The sequence below is a fragment of the Barbus barbus genome (genome assembly GCF_936440315.1).
Source record: "Barbus barbus genome assembly, chromosome: 4".
NCBI lineage: Eukaryota > Metazoa > Chordata > Actinopteri > Cypriniformes > Cyprinidae > Barbus > Barbus barbus.
The window spans coordinates 14,673,651-14,691,493 of record NC_136732.1 but is presented as its reverse complement, the minus strand read 5'-3'; the positions used below and the strand labels follow the sequence as shown (position 1 = coordinate 14,691,493).

General features: G+C 38.2%; 1 protein-coding gene across 3 annotated transcripts; it reads right to left on the bottom strand.

Annotated features, from left to right (window-relative positions):
- Nucleotides 1-1,543: 1,543 nt before the first annotated feature.
- Nucleotides 1,544-14,867, bottom strand: LOC306864320 (transcription factor AP-4-like). 3 transcript variants are annotated; one of them, XM_079408268.1, is made up of 7 exons: nt 14,358-14,867; nt 11,606-11,771; nt 10,015-10,113; nt 9,736-9,909; nt 7,333-7,491; nt 5,395-5,562; nt 1,544-4,451 (listed from the first exon to the last, which is right to left on the bottom strand). In XM_079408268.1, exons 1-7 carry the CDS (start codon nt 14,444-14,446, stop codon nt 4,302-4,304), a joined length of 1,005 nt encoding a protein of 334 aa, XP_079264394.1. In that variant the 5' UTR covers nt 14,447-14,867; the 3' UTR covers nt 1,544-4,301. The 3 variants fall into 3 exon arrangements, with proteins under 3 accessions (XP_079264394.1, XP_079264395.1, XP_079264396.1); XM_079408269.1 differs by lacking the exon at nt 14,358-14,867 and adding an exon at nt 14,130-14,294; XM_079408270.1 differs by lacking the exon at nt 14,358-14,867 and adding an exon at nt 12,163-12,294.
- Nucleotides 14,868-17,843: the final 2,976 nt, after the last annotated feature.

The following is a 17,843-nucleotide window of genomic DNA, read 5'->3' as shown; positions in this document are numbered from 1 at the left end:
GCACCCGAGCAGCTGACTGTCTCTTTTAGCAGAGCCATCATGGCAGTGACGTCAAATCAAGGGTGTGCGGCCATCTCCAGCACAAGAGCGCTTAGATACTTCAGCTGGTGTTGATTTTGGCAACTGAGAAGGAATGTTGTACAAGAGGTATGACAAGACAACACTATTTGTGACATGGTATTCCACTTTTTTAAAAAGACACGATGAATTTGATAAAAAAAACATTTTTTACGAAGAATTTACTTGATTTTGTGGTTTCAAATAGCTTGTTGGTCATTATAAACTATTGTCCTATTAATTGAACTTTAACCTGATCACAGGCTTGAGTCGGTGCTGTTAATCACCAGCTGTCATGCTGGGTAGGATTACAGGAGTTGACAGTCGAGAATAAGGTGTAAAAGTCAGCATCATCATTTCCTCAGAGAGTGGAGATTAACGCCTTATCATTACACAGCAGACACCGACTCCAGCACTTCACAGGCAAATTAACTCCCTTCATTAATCTGTGAATACACTACAAAGTGTTCATGGAAAAATTCACTTGTAAAAGACAAATGTGAAAAACAGCAGAAGGTTGTTTCTTTTGTTTATGGTTTTCTGTTGTTCTGGGATTTTGAAAAATTATGCAAATCCGTTATAAATGAAGCAATTTAATAACAATAATAATCATTTACAATTAATGAACTTCATGACTCCTACGTCCTGTGATTCCCCAGACATGCTCATAGTGAACTTAGGCTAGAAACATAACGCAAGTACACGAAAGCAGTAGCATAGTGAGTACTTGGCCAGTGTGTGTACTTGCATTCGGTAAGTAGTTTTAAGCAATGTAAGATGTATGGAACCCGGTTTCCAACACAGAACTAAAAACAATAAAAAGGTAATGAGAACTTATGCATTCCAATTCTGGGGGAAAAGTCAGAATTATGAGATATGAACTCAGAACTGACACAAACTTAGAATTGTGAGGAAAAAAGTCAGAATTGTGCAGTAACATTATTTTTTTAAACCCATAACGGAAACAAGTTTCTGTATAACTTTGCGTGTTGTACCAAATTTATGGGCAGGTTAGGACTAGGTTTGAAAAATGTTTAAAAACTAAATTTCAAGGAACACATCCAAATCTTGGTGACTGGTTAGCCACCTGAACTTATAACTTTTTATGAGCTTTTAATTTGGTGCCAGGTGATAATACATAAGCTAATTTTGAGTTTACTTGGACATCGTTTGAAAATTTAGGTAAATCTATTTTTGTATTAAACCATTTACTTATCCTTGACACGATTTCCTGATGAAAAACAGCTTTTTACCTTACTGATCGCTTAAATGTCAGATTTTCAAGCAAACCATAAAATGTTCTTTGAGTACTCTGAATTTGACTCACGTACAACACACTCCCAATACTAATAGTTGAACTGATTTGTTATTTGATGTGTAACCTAGCAAGCTTTTTATAATGTTAATTGTTAATGTGAGTGTAATGCAGGCAAAGCATACTGTACAATTCATATTGAAGACAGAAATGTTTACACAATACACTGAAAAGTTGTAAAAAACAAAGTACAAACTTTATTATTCTGTTTTTACAAAAGGCACAAGCCTCTTTTCCCCAGTTAAAAAAAAAAATAAAAAAAATACAATAGCTTCTCAACCAAATGGACTGACTGTCCCACATAAAGAAAAACAACAAAAATCGAAAACAAAAAAATATTAAAAAAAGAGATGACAGACAATAAAAGAGGGAGAGAATGAGAGACAGGACAAGTCTGGAGACTGCGGAGACGGCCAGAGGACGTGTGGTGTGCCAGGACAAACGTTGAGGATTAAACACAGCCGTGTGGTTCAAAAATCACAGCGAGAAGAGCTTCGGTCGAGGACAACATCTCTTTGAAAACAAGAGTTGTTCCTCGTTATACTACAGTAAGTGCTTCAGGTTCATAAAATCGCCCCCATTCCCCTCGACACACCCAATCTCTGATATGTCCACAAGATTTCTTACAGTGATTTCTGGGAGTAGAAAATACACAAAAAAAATAGACACCCTGTGGCTTCGGTAGAGGAAATGTTCAAACGCTGGAGGGGGAAAGAGACTTTTTCGCGAAGACAAAAACCGTTATTACAGACTTACACATGAGACGACAGCATGAGCAGGACGCTAGTCTCTACGACCCATTATCCAAAATAAAAAAGCACGAGTACAAATAAAAAAGTAAAAAAAGAAAATCTGCCAAAATTAGACCAACTCATTCTTCTGAAAGCCCTGATTCCCTGCAGTCTTCGCCGCAATACGAATGACAAGGTCCAGCGTGCTGACAGCACCTAAAAATCTGTCCAGCAGCAAAAAGATTCCCTGTAATATTTCATAAGGGGGACATGCACACTTTGAATTTTCAATTAAAAAAACGAGACACCTCTCACCTTCGTCTATGGCCAAATCTTGCCTACTTTAGCGTCGACAACTCAATGCAAAACACGTTAGACCGTTCTGGAATGTTTGGAAACGTGAACTGTGAGAAGAGATGAACGTGGGGTGCCGTATCTTAACCGCATCCTCCAGCCTTGCTCTCTAGCGCCACCTTCAGGGCTAGTTTAAGGCAGGCCTCTGTGCCTCACCGTGCACACCGAAGCTGTTTTAAGGCAAGCCACTGGCCATTGTTCGGCACTGATACGCTCTGTCTCTCGATCCCACCAGGGGTATGAAGAGCTCACAGTATCGCATGGCTTATCCCAGGAGTGTCCAAGCCTGGTCCAAAAATCAACGTCCTGCAGAGTTTAGCTCCAACGTGTCCCATTCCATACCTGTAGTAATCCTGTATAATTGGAGTTGAAGCCGAACTATAGTGGACAGTGGCCCTCTGGAAGCCTGGATTGGACATCCTTGGCTTATTCGGAGAGCTCACGCAGGAGTAGCACCACCTTGCACATGATTATCTGCGGCATGTACAAACGTCCTTGTCGTATGCTGAAAGATACAGGGAAACTGAAACATTCAAGCGAGCAGAGTGAACCAGCGAGTGCATAGAGCTTGAGCGCATGATTACGGGCTAGTCACTCTTCGGTGTTGCCGTAAACATCGTTACAGAACGTCAGACATGAAAAATGGACAGGACAATACTTCCGGGAGAGGACCAAAGGGGTTCACGAAGTTGCTCTCAAAGGGGGACGAGAACCAAAAGAGCTGCATAGGCTAAAATCGGGCCACAACAACCCTGGTAGTGCTATTTTCACACTTTCTAAAAAAACAACAAAAAAACAAGACCTTTACGTTTAAATTAGCGAGTGTGCTAAAAGCGACACAAATTTCCTCGCAGGTACGAGTACCTGACAGTTAGCTTATTCCATTTGACACACAAATGACAAAAATTCGGCCAGAATTTCAAAATCAGATCTGTGAGGACAGGACGCGTATGACACGATGGAGGGAGTGCTTCACCCTACACCAACAAGCATACTGGGAACCCAGCCCAGTAAAGGTGAGCGACATTAAGTGCACAAAGTCCCCCCTCTTTGCGTAATAACTTTGTGTTATTTACAAAGTGCTCAAAGCCCATCGAAGCAGTGGCGGTCTTTGTCCCTCCATTGAGAACATGACAATCAAAGGTGCCCACCAGCAAATGGAAATCTAGGAGCGCGTCTGCGCCAAAAAAACACTAAAAAGAAAGGTAACATTTCCTCTAAAGTTTCGGAAGCCATGGTGTGGAACAGGTTTCTGAAGTCTCATTGGCTCACAGTGATGCTTCAAGCCTCCCCAGAACGGAAAGAGTAATATGACGCAACCAGAGGGTGGCGGGGCAAAGGTTCATTTTGAGACATGAGACGCGGTAATGGGATTCCTCCAATCAGAACACTCTACTCCCCTCCTATGGGCAGGATGTAGAACAGGAAGTGATGAAGCAGAGGCCTGGAAGACCTGTGGCAGATTCTGACGGAGATTTTGTGATTCCCTTACAAAATCGCTTACCTAGGAGCGTGCGTTGTGGAAACTCAGGACAATTCGACAGAGTACGAGTAAGAGCTGTATAATATGAATGTATCAACAAGTTACCAGAGTGCTATGGGGTTATAGTGTACTGTGCCAGTATACTTAAGCGCGCTCATTCTGTTTGTAGCACATTTCCGGTTACATAACCCCTCTCCCCCCAAAGAAACCTTCAAGTCATTGAGTCTGTGAGTTCCATATGCGAGTGTGAAGAAGACAGCGACAGGAAGAGAGGAGAGAGAAAGAAAGTATTTCTGCGGGAGTCCCTTCACCACAGACCACATGTGGTGGGGCGATATGGGGGTGGGGGTGACCAGGGTAGTTAACAGTCCTCAGATCCTTCGTTGTCAGAGGCGGTGTCGGAGTCGCCAGTGTCTGTGAGAACACGGCCCGGGTTGACTATGACCGCCCGGCGCTTTTCCTCCTCGGGCACGACCATCCTGTCCTGCGTGCCTTCAATGTGCTGGATAGCCTGTGGGAAAACGGCAGGAAACTGTCAGTTGACTTAAGCATCCAAATTATTCACTTTATTATCCAAAACTGCTGGTTTTACATTTGGTCTGTGGTTAACATAAACTCAAGCTATTTTCACGTTTTAATCTACGACTTCATGTGCAGTTCCCTAGTGTCCACACCAAAACTTATGAAGTGTGAATATGCACTTAAAGGGATAGTTCACACCCAAAAATTAAGATTACCGCACAATTTACTCACCATTAAGCCATCAAAAGTGTATATGACTTTCTTCTTTCAGACAAATACAATCGGAGTTATATTAAAATATGTGAATGGCTGATGAGATTCAATAGTCCAATAGAAGTCCAATAAAGTGTCCAATCAACATAAAAAGTGCTCCACATGGCTCAGGGCGCGTTAATAAAGGCCCTCCGAACTGAATCAATGTAAGGAAAATATCCATGTCAAACTGTATAAACAGTAATCTCTAGCTTCGGCTAACTGTCATATGCTTATTCACATGAGAGTGGTGATTCAGCGGATGATGTAAGCGAAGCATAAACTCCAGTGAGAATATGCTAGTCTTGCGAGAACCAAGTTTTTATTACAGCAAAGGGAAACCAGTCTCCTCTTCACATATATAGAAGCCATGTGGAGTACTTTTAATGATGGATGAAGTCCACTTTATTGGACTACAGAATATAAACAGCCACTCACTGCCATTATAAAACTTGGAAGAGCTAGGACATTTTTTTTTTTAAATCACATACACCTAGGATGGCTTGAGGGCGAGTAAATCATGGGGTAAATTTTATTTTTGGGTGAACCACCCCTTTAACAAACACGCACACACATACATATATGGCCACTAAGCTTTACCATCTCTACAATGGGAATCTGGTAGTTAAATCTCATTCCATCAGGACTTTCTCCTTGAGCTGGCCAGGAATGTGTTTTACCTGCACAATGGTGTCCAAGTTCTGTCGTGATGTGGACGCTGTGTTGATCACGGAGGTGGGGCCCATGGTTACCACAGTGACATGATGAGGAGGGGGCGGCGGCGCAGGTGCGGGAACAATTACTGTGGCGTGATGAGTGGGCGCAGGCGGCGTGGCAGGAGAAAACACCTGAGCAACACAGCAGGACGGAGGGTTACGATAAATTACAGAGACCTTTTCTATGAACAAAGTGAACTAGAAATCAGAACTGATATATGTATATGTATACATGATATATGTATTATGTATATATACACTTAATGCATATGGCCGTATTGTGCATGATTCATAAGTACACATTAGGGTTGGGCGATGTCTACCAAATTGGCATTGGACGATGTCTATAGTGAAACATCGTGATGGACAATGACATTGGGGGGCGGGGTTAGGGGTGTGCTCGAAGCTTGAATCTGTCTGCAGAAACGCACGGAAAACAAATAACGCGTTCTACGGAGTCACTAAAGGGACATGGTCAGCTGCTTGCTACAGTAGCAGCCTGTTACAGTACATGAAAGTTCACTTACCACATACACAGATTAAGGAAAGATGACTGATAGGACAATGGCGAATAATTTGCAGATACTGAGCACCACTGACAAACATCTAATCTTGTAAAATGTATGTTACTGCTGCTCCGTAATATAGAGTCTGTGTGATCGCGAATCTCGAAAGTGAAAGTAAAATAAGAGAGCGCACTCGAAAGTAGTTTCAGTGCCCTGCCTGCATATTAGTAGCGGTTCCCAATTGCGAGAGAAAGTATTTATTTATTTTATCTTTATCCTCTCATCTCATAGGCTATTTATTCCCCTTAGGGGTTCCGTAGTATACTTAATTTCCTTTCCGAACACGAAATTGGGATGCTGCAGATTGTGGAAGGGGGGGGGGGGGGGTGGTCTCACGATGCCGGCTCAACATCGTGATGTCTGTCAGCCATCGGCGCTACCCTAGTTCACATTATTCAAAAAAATAAAAAAAATAAAAATATCACTACTGGTCAAAAGTTTGGGGTCAGTAAGATTTTTATGTTTTTGAAAGAAGTCTCTTATGCTCACCAATGCTGCATTTAATTAACTTAAAAATGCAAAGTTATTTTATGAAATATTATTGCAATTTAAAAGAACTATCTGAACTATGTTTTCTATAAGAATATATTTTTAAAATGAAATTTTCTGTGATGTAAAGCTGAATTTTCCAGTCTTCAGTGTCACTTTATTATTCAGAAATCATTCTAATATGCCGATTGCTGCTCACAAAACCTTTAATAATGATCACAAATGTTAAAAATAGTTTTGCTGCTTCATATTTTGAGGAAACCACATTTTTGCAAACAAGTTTTTTTTTTCCAGGATTCTTCAATGAATAGAACGTTCAGAAGAACAGATTTTACTTGGAATTGAAATCTTTTGCAACATTATAATGTTTTCACTGTCACTTTTGACCAATTTAATGTGCCCTTGCTGAATAAAAAGTTAATATCTTAAAAAAAAAAAAAAATTTTTAAAATCACACTGACCTCAAATGTTTTTTAGTAGCGTAATAGTAGTTTGTAATCCTTTATCAAAATGTAATAATTGAATAATGTTCTCTGCTTCTAAACCAGCTTCTCTATGCATAAAAACAATACAAAAATATACTAGTCAAATATTCATAGGCTAAATGAAGTCCCACCCTACATTATTTTCTGAAAATGATGTCACTCAGATATCTGTCACATTATAGAAGTTAAATGGAAATGCAATTTGATGTCTTAAATCTTCTAATGCCCTCTAGTGGATCAAGACATCAGATCAACACTTACGAACTGCACTGCAAAACCTCTCTTTTATGAAGTATTTCATATACGGATTCATATTTTCAGTCAATTTTGGCTTATCAATAAAAACCGAGAGTCTGTCTGACCAGCGGGCTGTGAGCAGGTGTTGTGGTCTCTTTTCCCAGCTGTTCTTGTTGCTGCTGTTGAAGACGAATCAGAGTTTGCGTCTGCACGTGCTGCTCCTGGACCTGCTGAGCGATCACCTTTAGCTTCTCTGGGTACAAGTGGGCATCCAACGAGCGGATCTAACAGAAACACACAAAGAAACAGGGGTCAATACACATCCAGAAAACACTGGAGAGAATCTTTCCTCTTAATATTTTTTTTTGCCTGAGGAAGTTTCTCTAGCTCATTTCACGGATAGCAGGAGAGATTGGGGTGTAATTTGCACTTCAAGTGTGATGTTCAGATACGATTCAAGCTCTCGGGGGAGCTGCGCACCTTCTGTGATATCTCATTAAATATGCAAAGACTAAAGCAAGCTAATTTTAGCATTTAAACTGATGCAGCAAAAGAAAAGTTTGATAACGGCTTTCACAGATGACAACTCTTCAGCACCAGGCCATGATGAATACAGATATGCGAGATTTAGTCAAGCAAAACTGCGAGTGACAGATCAAACAGCTCCCAATGAGTTCTACTGAAGATTTGCAAAATAACGAAAAAAAAAAAAAAGAATTATGACTGAGAACTCTTTGTGTAATGGGGTACAAATTAAGCTAAAAAGGGAGTTTACAATCAATTTAGGACTTAAGAAATCCCTAAATTTTTCTTGAGCATATCCTTTACAAATACACTAATATTGAAATTTTTGCCTATACGATTACATATTCTATAGTATAATACAGGTGCATCTCAATAAATTAGAATGTCATGGAAAAGTTAATTTATTTCAGTAATTCAACTCAAATTGTGAAACTCGTGTATTAAATAAATTCAGTGCACACAGACTAAGTAGTTTAAGTCTTTGGTTCTTTTAATTGTGATGATTTAGGCTCACATTTAACAAAAACCCACCAATTCATCTCAACAAATTAGAATACTTCATAAGACCAATAAAAAAAACATTTTTAGTGAATTGTTGGCCTTCTGGAAAGTATGTTCACGTACTCAATACTTGGTAGGGGCTCCTTTTGCTTTAATTACTGCCTCAATTCAGCGTGGCATGGAGTCGATCAGTTTGTGGCACTGCTCAGGTGTAATAGAAGCCCAGGTTGCTTTGATAGCGGCCTTCAGGTCATCTGCATTGTTGGGTCTGGTGTCTCTCATCTTCCTCTTGACAATACCCCATAGATTCTCTATGGGGTTCAGGTCAGGCGAGTTTGCAGGCCAATCAAGCACAGTAACACCATGGTCATTGAACCAGCTTTTGGTACTTTTGGCAGTGTGGGCAGGTGCCAAGTCTTGCTGGAAAATGAAATCAGCATCTCCATAAAGCTTGTCAGCATGAAGTGCTCTAAAATTTCCTGGTAGATGGCTGCGTTGACTGTGGACTTCAGAAAACACAGTGGACCAACACCAGCAGATGACATGGCAGCCCAAATCATCACTGACTGTGGAAACTTCACTCTGGACTTCAAGCAACATGGATTCTGTGCCTCTCCACTCTTCCTCCAGACTCTGGGACCTTGATTTCCAAATGAAATGCAAGATTTACTTTCATCTGAAAAGAGGACTTTGGACCACTGAGCAACAGTCCAGTTCTTTTTCTCCTTAGCCCAGGTAAGACGCTTCTGATGTTGTCTCTGGTTCAGAAGTGGCTTGGTAGCCCTTTTCCTGAAGACGTCTGAGCGTGGTGACTCTTGATGCACTGACTCCAGCTTCAGTCCACTCCTTGTGAAGCTCTCACAAGTGTTGAATCAGCTTTGCTTGACAGTATTCTCAAGTTTGCGGTCATCCCTGTTGCTTGTGCACCTTTTCCTACCCAAATTCTTCCTTCCAGTCAACTTTGCATTTAATATGCTTTGATACAGCACTCTGTGAACAGCCACACCTTTCAGTAATGACCCTCTGTGACTTACAATCTTTGTGGAGGGCGTCAATGTTCGTCTTCTGGATCATTGCCAAGTCAGCAGTGTTCCCCATTATTGTGCTTTCAAAGAACAAGAGATACCCGTAATTTATACTGTAGGGATGGTCATTAATTGAAACTCAAATGTAAATATTCTAATGTTTTGAGATACAGATTTTTGACTTTCATGAGCTGTAAGCTCTAATCATCAAAATTAAAACAAAAAAAACTTTTGAAATTTTTTACTTTACATGAAATTAATCTAAAATATATGAAATTTTCACTTTTTGAAATAAGTTACAAGAAAAAATGAACTTTTTCACCATATTCTAATTTATTGAGATGCACCTGTATATTAACATTTATCTGCAATTGACCTATAATGTTATTTTAAATATAATTATCTCTCTCTATAGATCATAATATCATTTTAAATAGCTCATAAAAATATTTAACTATCAATAATTATCAATAATACCTGTTCTTCCAGCATCATGCGAACAGAGCGCTCTTTATCCAGCTGTTGTCGGAGTTCGATCATCTCTCGCCGAAGATCCTCCACCTTCTCATCCTCCAGAATGTCTGGAGATCCAATGCCTTCATCCTTCTCCTCGGCGCGCCTCCTCTTCGGGGATGAGCCACTGAACTCCTTCTGATGGGAGGAAGAGGAAAACATGAGATGACAGGACTGTCGTCATAACAATCATGTTTCATCTGTTATATTGATAAGATATCATATTTATATGAAGAGCTTCACCTGTATGTAGCGTTTGAGTTGGGTGTTTTGTTGAAGCAGCCTCGTCTTTTCCTGCTCCAAAGAAAATATGTACTCAGCCGTCTGCTGTAAGATGGCAGCCTGAGAGAGAAAAAGATTGCATTACATCCATCTGATCTGAATGTATTGGCATGTTGGACCACAGTTTCATTCAAAGTGATGCCAAACATCTTAAGTGATGGATGCTAGAAGTACACGACCGTTCACAAGTTTGAGGTCAGTAAGATTTTTTCAAAAAAAGAAACGAATAGTTTTATTCAGCAAGGATGGATTAAATCAGTCAAAAGTGACAGTAAAGACATTTAAGTTAACAGAAGATTCCTGTTTCAAAAGATTTTCTGCTGTTCTTTTGAACTTTGTTCATAGAAACCTGAGAAACCATATTTTTATACAGTGACCACAACAATATTCAGCAACACAACTGTTTTCAACATTTATAATAATAAGAAATGCTTCTTGAGCATCATATCAGTATATTAGAATGATTTCTGAAGGATCATGTAACACTGAAGACTGGCGTAATGATTAGGGGTGTGAATTGGCAGTGGCTTCACGATTCAATTCCATTATGATTATCGTATCAACGTTTCGATATCACAATTCATCACGATTATATCAAATTTATTTTGTGCACTTTTATTCATTTAAGCAGGCTACTTTTAAATAATTACGTTGACTAATATATTAATATTTACTTAATGTTAAGAAATAAAGTAAATATAGCTTCAAAATATACAAGCAAATATAAAGTAATAAAAGGGGGAAATAGAAAATTACAAGTATAACTGATGTATGATGTGTGGTAACACTGGTGAGAAGAAAAAAAAGAATCAAGCAGACTTCATTTAAACTTAAAGAAAATCATATTTAATATTTTATTTTTGTGGAAGCATTTACACTTAAATAAAATCTATATTTAAAGAAATTATTCACCCTAAAAATGAACACTGTCGTTACTTACACATCCTCACAAATCTGTTTAGATCTTTCCAATGCAACAAAACAGACGGTGAGATTATCAATGAATAACGACTTATATTTCAGTCTTTTTCTCACAAAAAAAAGCTATCATAGTGACCAAAGACTGTAATATGGACGATATTATATGTACTGAAATCTCGACATCCGCACCAGTGATACTTCCATGTCAAGATTTTCAGTGAACAGCCTCTGATTTGTGAGCGAATCACTTTTAATCAGTTCCATGAATCGGTTGATCGGGTTCTCAAAGCTTTTCTGAATGATTCATTGACACACTGGACTGATCCGATTCAACTCGATTCAATGGATCATTTAAGTGAGTAAATGATCCATTTCCAGTTCACTGGAGGAGAGAATAACCAAGACAATTTCACACACTCAACTACTGCATTACTTGAGAAGATTTGCACTATAGCATTATAAGCTATGATGACTACTTCTGTTGTACTTCTAAGACGCTTCTCCAACTTCGTTTAGAGCTTAAAACAAATATGGGTTTGGAACAACCTGAGGGTGCATAAGTATTTTCATTTTTAAGTGAACTACTCATTCAAATCAATCCCAGTTTGTTTACAAGAGCTCTCTGACTCACTTTGCTTAGCTTTTCTCCGTCAGTATGCGGGATGAGTGTTTTCAGAGACTGGAAGCCAGCGTTGATGCTCTGCATGCGCCGGCGCTCATTACTGTTGGCGATTTCCCGCCGAATACGCCGCTCCTGGTCCCGCGCCGTCTCTGGAGTGAGGGGAATGTTTGCTAAGCTGTGAAGAGGAGACATTACAGCACTTTAGTTTACTTTAAAAGTATAATTATTACATTTAACCTCATGTATTATAATCATGCACTAAGAGAAATTGCAAAAACAGGTTAAAATGGTATATAATTAAAATCCATATCATGGCACTGTTTGATTACTTATTATTTAAATAATACTGTAATGTACTCATATCATGGTACTGCCATACCATGATAAGTTCCCCCATTTTAGGGTACTTTTTATGAAGGAAACTTTGCAAGAAGTTTTGTTTTGGACAATGTGTCTGAAATGTAAACACTGAGATTCAAAGAAAGTTGAATAATGTTAACTGAATTATCTTTGTAAGTTATGCTGTTTATATAATAACTAAAAGTGCTCTTTTTCCTTTTGCTTACATCTCTAAAACAGGATGCAATCTTGAGAGAGAGAAACATCAGTGTGCGAAGTAGAAAATATTGACTTTCCTGAATGCTCATTGAAGCCCATTGTCTCTAAATTCGAGCCCCTGGAAATCTCTGCCTCGCACGATCACACGTGCGCTTTGGCCATGGAAATCAAACCCTAATTGAACTTCCTCCCTGTCTGGGCATCTCACGGGGTATCTCTGGAAAGCCTCTCTTATCAGCAGCGCCTCAGCTGCATCAGGACAAACATGGCGAACAATTGTGAGGGGAGAGAGAGAGAGGTTTCCCTGCTCACTTCCTTACATCCAAGCGGCTCAAAACCCAGCAAACAGATCCAATGCCAAAATCACAACTATAGCCAACTGTGGAACGAGAGATACGGTCAGATCAGCCCTTTCCAGCCATGCATTGAATATGACCCAAATTATTGTATGCATGAAAATAGAATGGTCAAAAGGGAGTTTAAATTTCAGTTTGGGGTGCGAGACCTTGCATTTGTGTAATTAAAGCTGCCATAAAAAAATATATATAAATAACATTTACAATAGTAAGTAATAATAGATACAAGTTTTATATTAAATGTAAATCAACCTATAAGACCAATTTAAAATAATAATTTTATTATTTCAAATAATATTTTAATATAATAATAATACTTAAACAATAACAAAAGTAATTAATAATTTACAACTAATGTTTTAATAATAATAATAATAATATTAACAAATTTGGTTAAAGTTGACAAAAGGCCAGGGTACAAGCTTAGTAATGATATATGGCAAGATTGATAAAATATTACTGAACACTGCTCATATGTCTGGGTGTTTTTACTCAAAACATTATTAAATAAATGAACTGCTTTTAAAATAATAAAAATATGCATTCCTCAGTTTAAATAACTATTAGAGAAGGAACAACTGCCTCTGCTTTCTACATTTTCAAAACAGACAACTTAAACATGGTTTTAACCAAAAAGGAAAACATAAAATCGCCAGATTGCTAGTAATATGTATACTTTATAAGTACAGTCAGTAACATTAGACTCATCTAAAAAAGTACTACCTTGGTGTTTTACACAATGGCAAAACCATGCTATTCTATGTACTTTGGATCACTTCAACCGATATATATTGAAACCGATTGAAACCCATGTAAATCTGCGTCCAGTGAATAACAGCAGGACAAACATATCTAAGACCATACGCATCATTTGTATGCGATTTACTTTGGGGGAAAACTACAATTCCCAGAACGCCCTGCGCTAATCAGCTCACTGGCCCCGCCCCCTTCTGAGAATGGATCGCAGACACATTGACGGGGCCTTCCTTCAACAGCATACACACCCCCTTATTAAAATAACAACAATTATTAATTTACTAACCTCTAAATACCCCATATTCAACTCACAATGGGCCGAAATTGAAACATCGAGCGAGATGATCAACATACTCGCTGGCCTAATTAAAAAACATCGTGTTCGCGGATGATACGGTCCGCCATTACAACAATGCGCTTCCTCCGTCCATGCGGCAGTAGCGACGCAGTCCAAAATCATCTGTTCTCTCTCCCGCCGCACGCACAGCGAGATTTCTCGCGCTTAACGCCCATTTCAGCCTCATATGTGGGGGATACTCGTATGCAATGGCAGTCTGGAGACTTAATATTTGATAGCAATGAGAAACAGACGACGCCAAATGCACGAGCCGCAAGCATGGCCGCACTGCCCACAATAACTTAAGCCCCAAAAACACGCGAACTTGAGCCCAAACGCACTTTTAATCCACAAACCTCTCTATACGACGACAAATTCACTGGTGGGACGAAATAAGCGCGGTTTCTGATATTAAATACACGCGCGAGACCAGCAGCGTGGTGTCTGTGCATGCAACCACGTGGTTTGTGTTTGTTGGACACAAAATGCATCGATTTCGCCGAGATATTTCATAGGTAACACTGACCTGACAAGCCAAGGGGCTTCCATAGACCCCCGCGAGATGTTTTAAATTTAGAAAACCGAGTCTCGCATGGGTTCCGTCCCGTCTTAAGCCACTAGATAGGCGCATGTACACAATAACACAGAAATCATGCACGCATGTTACTCTCGTAGTAGCGCAGCTGCTGTTGGCGCGCTATTAAAGAAACGCGCACATATGTGTGCGCATTTATTAAAAGAGGCTCTCACGTACCTGCACAAGCCCCCTATTACTTCTTTCTCGGTTTTCCTGAAGTGTTGCAAGGAGGGCACCTTCTGAGCTGGTACCATGAAATACTCCATGCTTCCCCGCTTCTCTCCAGCTCTGGCTCCTCGATTATTCTTGTACTTTATCGGTTTAAAAACAAAACAGCTTCTTCGTGTCTCTTTCTCGTTTAAGAAGCAGAGCTGTGCGTGTCCTGCTGATTTGGGGCATGAGCGCGTAAGATGAGTGTTGAGTTGTAAGGTTACTCTACTCTTCCAGCTGATGGGGTTCCCTCGTAGTGTGTGTGTGGCGCTCGCTCGCTCTCTTTCCCTCCCTCCTTCTGCATGTGTGTGTTTGCAGCTGATCGGATGTCTTTCAAGGCGGGAAACAGCTGGTAGGAATCACACACAGCACTGCACTACCAAAAAGCCTCCTTCCGCCGAACAGGAGGACTTGCATGTAAACAAAGGAGTATTGCAACAGCGACCATGTTCTCCTGAAATCAGTTTCATGCTGATTGCATGACAGAATGGGTCTTGTAATTTATGCATTTAAATGCATTTAAATACCTGCCTCTTGTGCAATAACATTCTGTGCATAAATTCATTGTATGCGTTAAACATAGTGTTTCTATATACTGCACGTAAATATATTGATGGTTCATGAACCTAAATATAAATTAATGCATATCTTAAAATAGTGATTTAGATCTGGCATGGTCAGTGCGTGTACATTTACTAAGTTTTTTTTGTTGTTGTTGTTGCTGTTGTTTACATTACATAACGTTTAAAGCATGTACCTAAATAAAAATCAATGCACGTATATTAAAATATAAATCTATATGTGTTGCATATTAATATTAATTATATATTAATTAATATACAAATAATGATTAGTGCATGTAAACAGGTCTCTTTTTTGCCTTTTGTTACACAATTACTAATCTCCCTATGTTAAAATGATGCAGGTTGTATTTTTTTTATAAGCTAGCTTTATTGATTGATTGTTTAAAAGCATTAATCATATATTTACAGTTTACCATATGTAAAATATCGACGCACAGAGCATGCACACCCTAAAATCTTCTGTCTGCATGTGTTTAAATAGATTATTTTATTAGTACCGGCGCGTTTCATTTTAAAGCGAATGTAAATGTAAACACGTTAAAAATCAATGCGCGATGCAATTCATAATGAGTGATAATATCGTTCTAGGTCTGTTATGTCGCTTAGTGAATCTTTTTCTTTGACTGGGGGGTGAAACATGCGGGATCAGCTGACATGCTGGCAGGGCTTTACAACACAACACCACCGACCGGAGAAGGAGGAGGAGAGAAAAGAAGAGAAAAGAAGAGAGAGGGCTGACACTCACACACCATTTTGGGTGCATGAAAGTTGTAGTTGTAGGAGGAGGAACTGGAGTTACCTAATCGCATGCTCGAAGCACAAATCACACAAACAGACAAAATGGGAGCGGCCATGAAGAACCCGGAAATGTGTTTTACTGTGACTCAACACACGCTGAGGGCGAGATCGTGGACGAACATACAGGTTGTGATATATATGAACACAAACTTCTGGAGGAAACGACAGTTTACATCTTTCATCTGTTACAAGTTCTGCATGAAATGTTTCTGTGAAGCTGCTTTGAAACATGCATTGTTAAAAGCGCAATGTCCACTGTTTTATAGGAAATATTATACATTATTTTATACATAATGCAGTAAAATAATATTTGGTATCATAATGCAATGATACAAATTATATCTATTATATAATTTTCTAATTTGCAGTCTGAGTAAAATTCCCACTATTTAATAATACAAGATTATATATATATATATATATATATATATATATATATATATATATATATATATATATATATATATATATATATATATATATATATATATATATGAACAGATTGGGTTTAGGAAACATACTGAACCCTCTATAAAGGAGAAAGGTCATGAAAGGTCATTATTTATTATATAAATAATGTCAAAGTTAAATAATAGTAAATATATTCAATAGAATACATAATATTAAATAATAGTCTAGATGTTGGTTAAGCTTTATTTGAAAAAAAAAACAATTAATTAACATGTAATATATTAAAACAGCTGCTAATGTAGAGAGGTTAATAGTCATACTTAAAATAATGATTATAGTCACTGCAAAATTAGATCTTGTATTACAGGTTTTAGTAGCCTAGCTCATATGCTCAACTATAATAAGAAATTTGTCGCTGGGGTATATTTGTAGCAATAGCCAACAATACATTGTATGGGTCCAAATTTATAGATTTTTCTTTTATGCCAAAAATCATTAGGATATTAAGTAAAGATCATGTTCCATGAAGATATTTTGTAATTTTCCTACTGTAAATATATCAAAACTTAAGTTTTGATTAGTAATATGCATTGCTAAGAACTTCATTTGGACAACTTTAAAGGTGATTTTCTCAATATTTTGAATTTTTGCAGATTCCAGTTTTTCAAATAGTTGTATCTCGGCTTATTTAGAAGCTTATTTAGGCATAGTCTAAGTTTTGAAAAACTGACTGGTTTTGTGGTCCGAGGTCACATAGTTGTTTTGCTTTCAGTCCGTTTCTCCGTCTGATTCCACAGAAACAATATCTTCTTTCTTTTTGTCCTCATGCTGAGTAGCTGTGTTGCTTTGAGCAGCTGCCATCTAGTGGTCACCCAGTTCAGCTCTACTACAATCAAAACTGCCTTTGAGATTTTGGTGATTAGAGGAGATATATTACAAAAGGAAAAGGAAAATATAAAAAAAAAAATAACGGGTAAAATAAAGTAAACCATTAGGGTGTGTGAGAATATGATGTTATGGTATTCTGTGAAGGCTTATTAAGACTATTAGTAAAATCAAACTTTAATGAGCCTGGAAACTGAAGATCATAATACAGATCAGCTCAACAAAATGTATACAAATACGGCAAATTAAATCCTTGTTATGATATAGTGCTCCCCTTGTGGCTTAATTACTTAAATAAAGGTCCGTTCACCAGCCACCACAAAAACGTTCAGCTGAAATCAAGCAAAAGCTCATATTTACCTCCAAGATGAAACCTCAGAAAGTGTTCCCTGAGTGTAAAATTGCTTTTTTTAGATATATGTTCATTTTTATTTTTTTTATTTTTTTACTACTGACTACTCTTGTATTCAGAAATGGTTCCTCAATGGCATCATTGCATTTGGAACCTTTGTTTTTAAGAGTGCATACAATAGAAGTCAATCGAGTCCAATGGGTATTTGACTCCAAATATTTTCTTTTGTGCTCCACCAAAGTCATACAGGTTTGGAATGACATGAGGGTGAGTAAATGATGTTTCGGCATTTTGAATTTTTATTTTCATTTACATTTTCAATATGAGTATCAGTATTTTTATACAAATATATTATTATATTCATTATAATTTATATGTATGTATATATATCTTAGTACTATACATAATATTTCTTCAATTTTT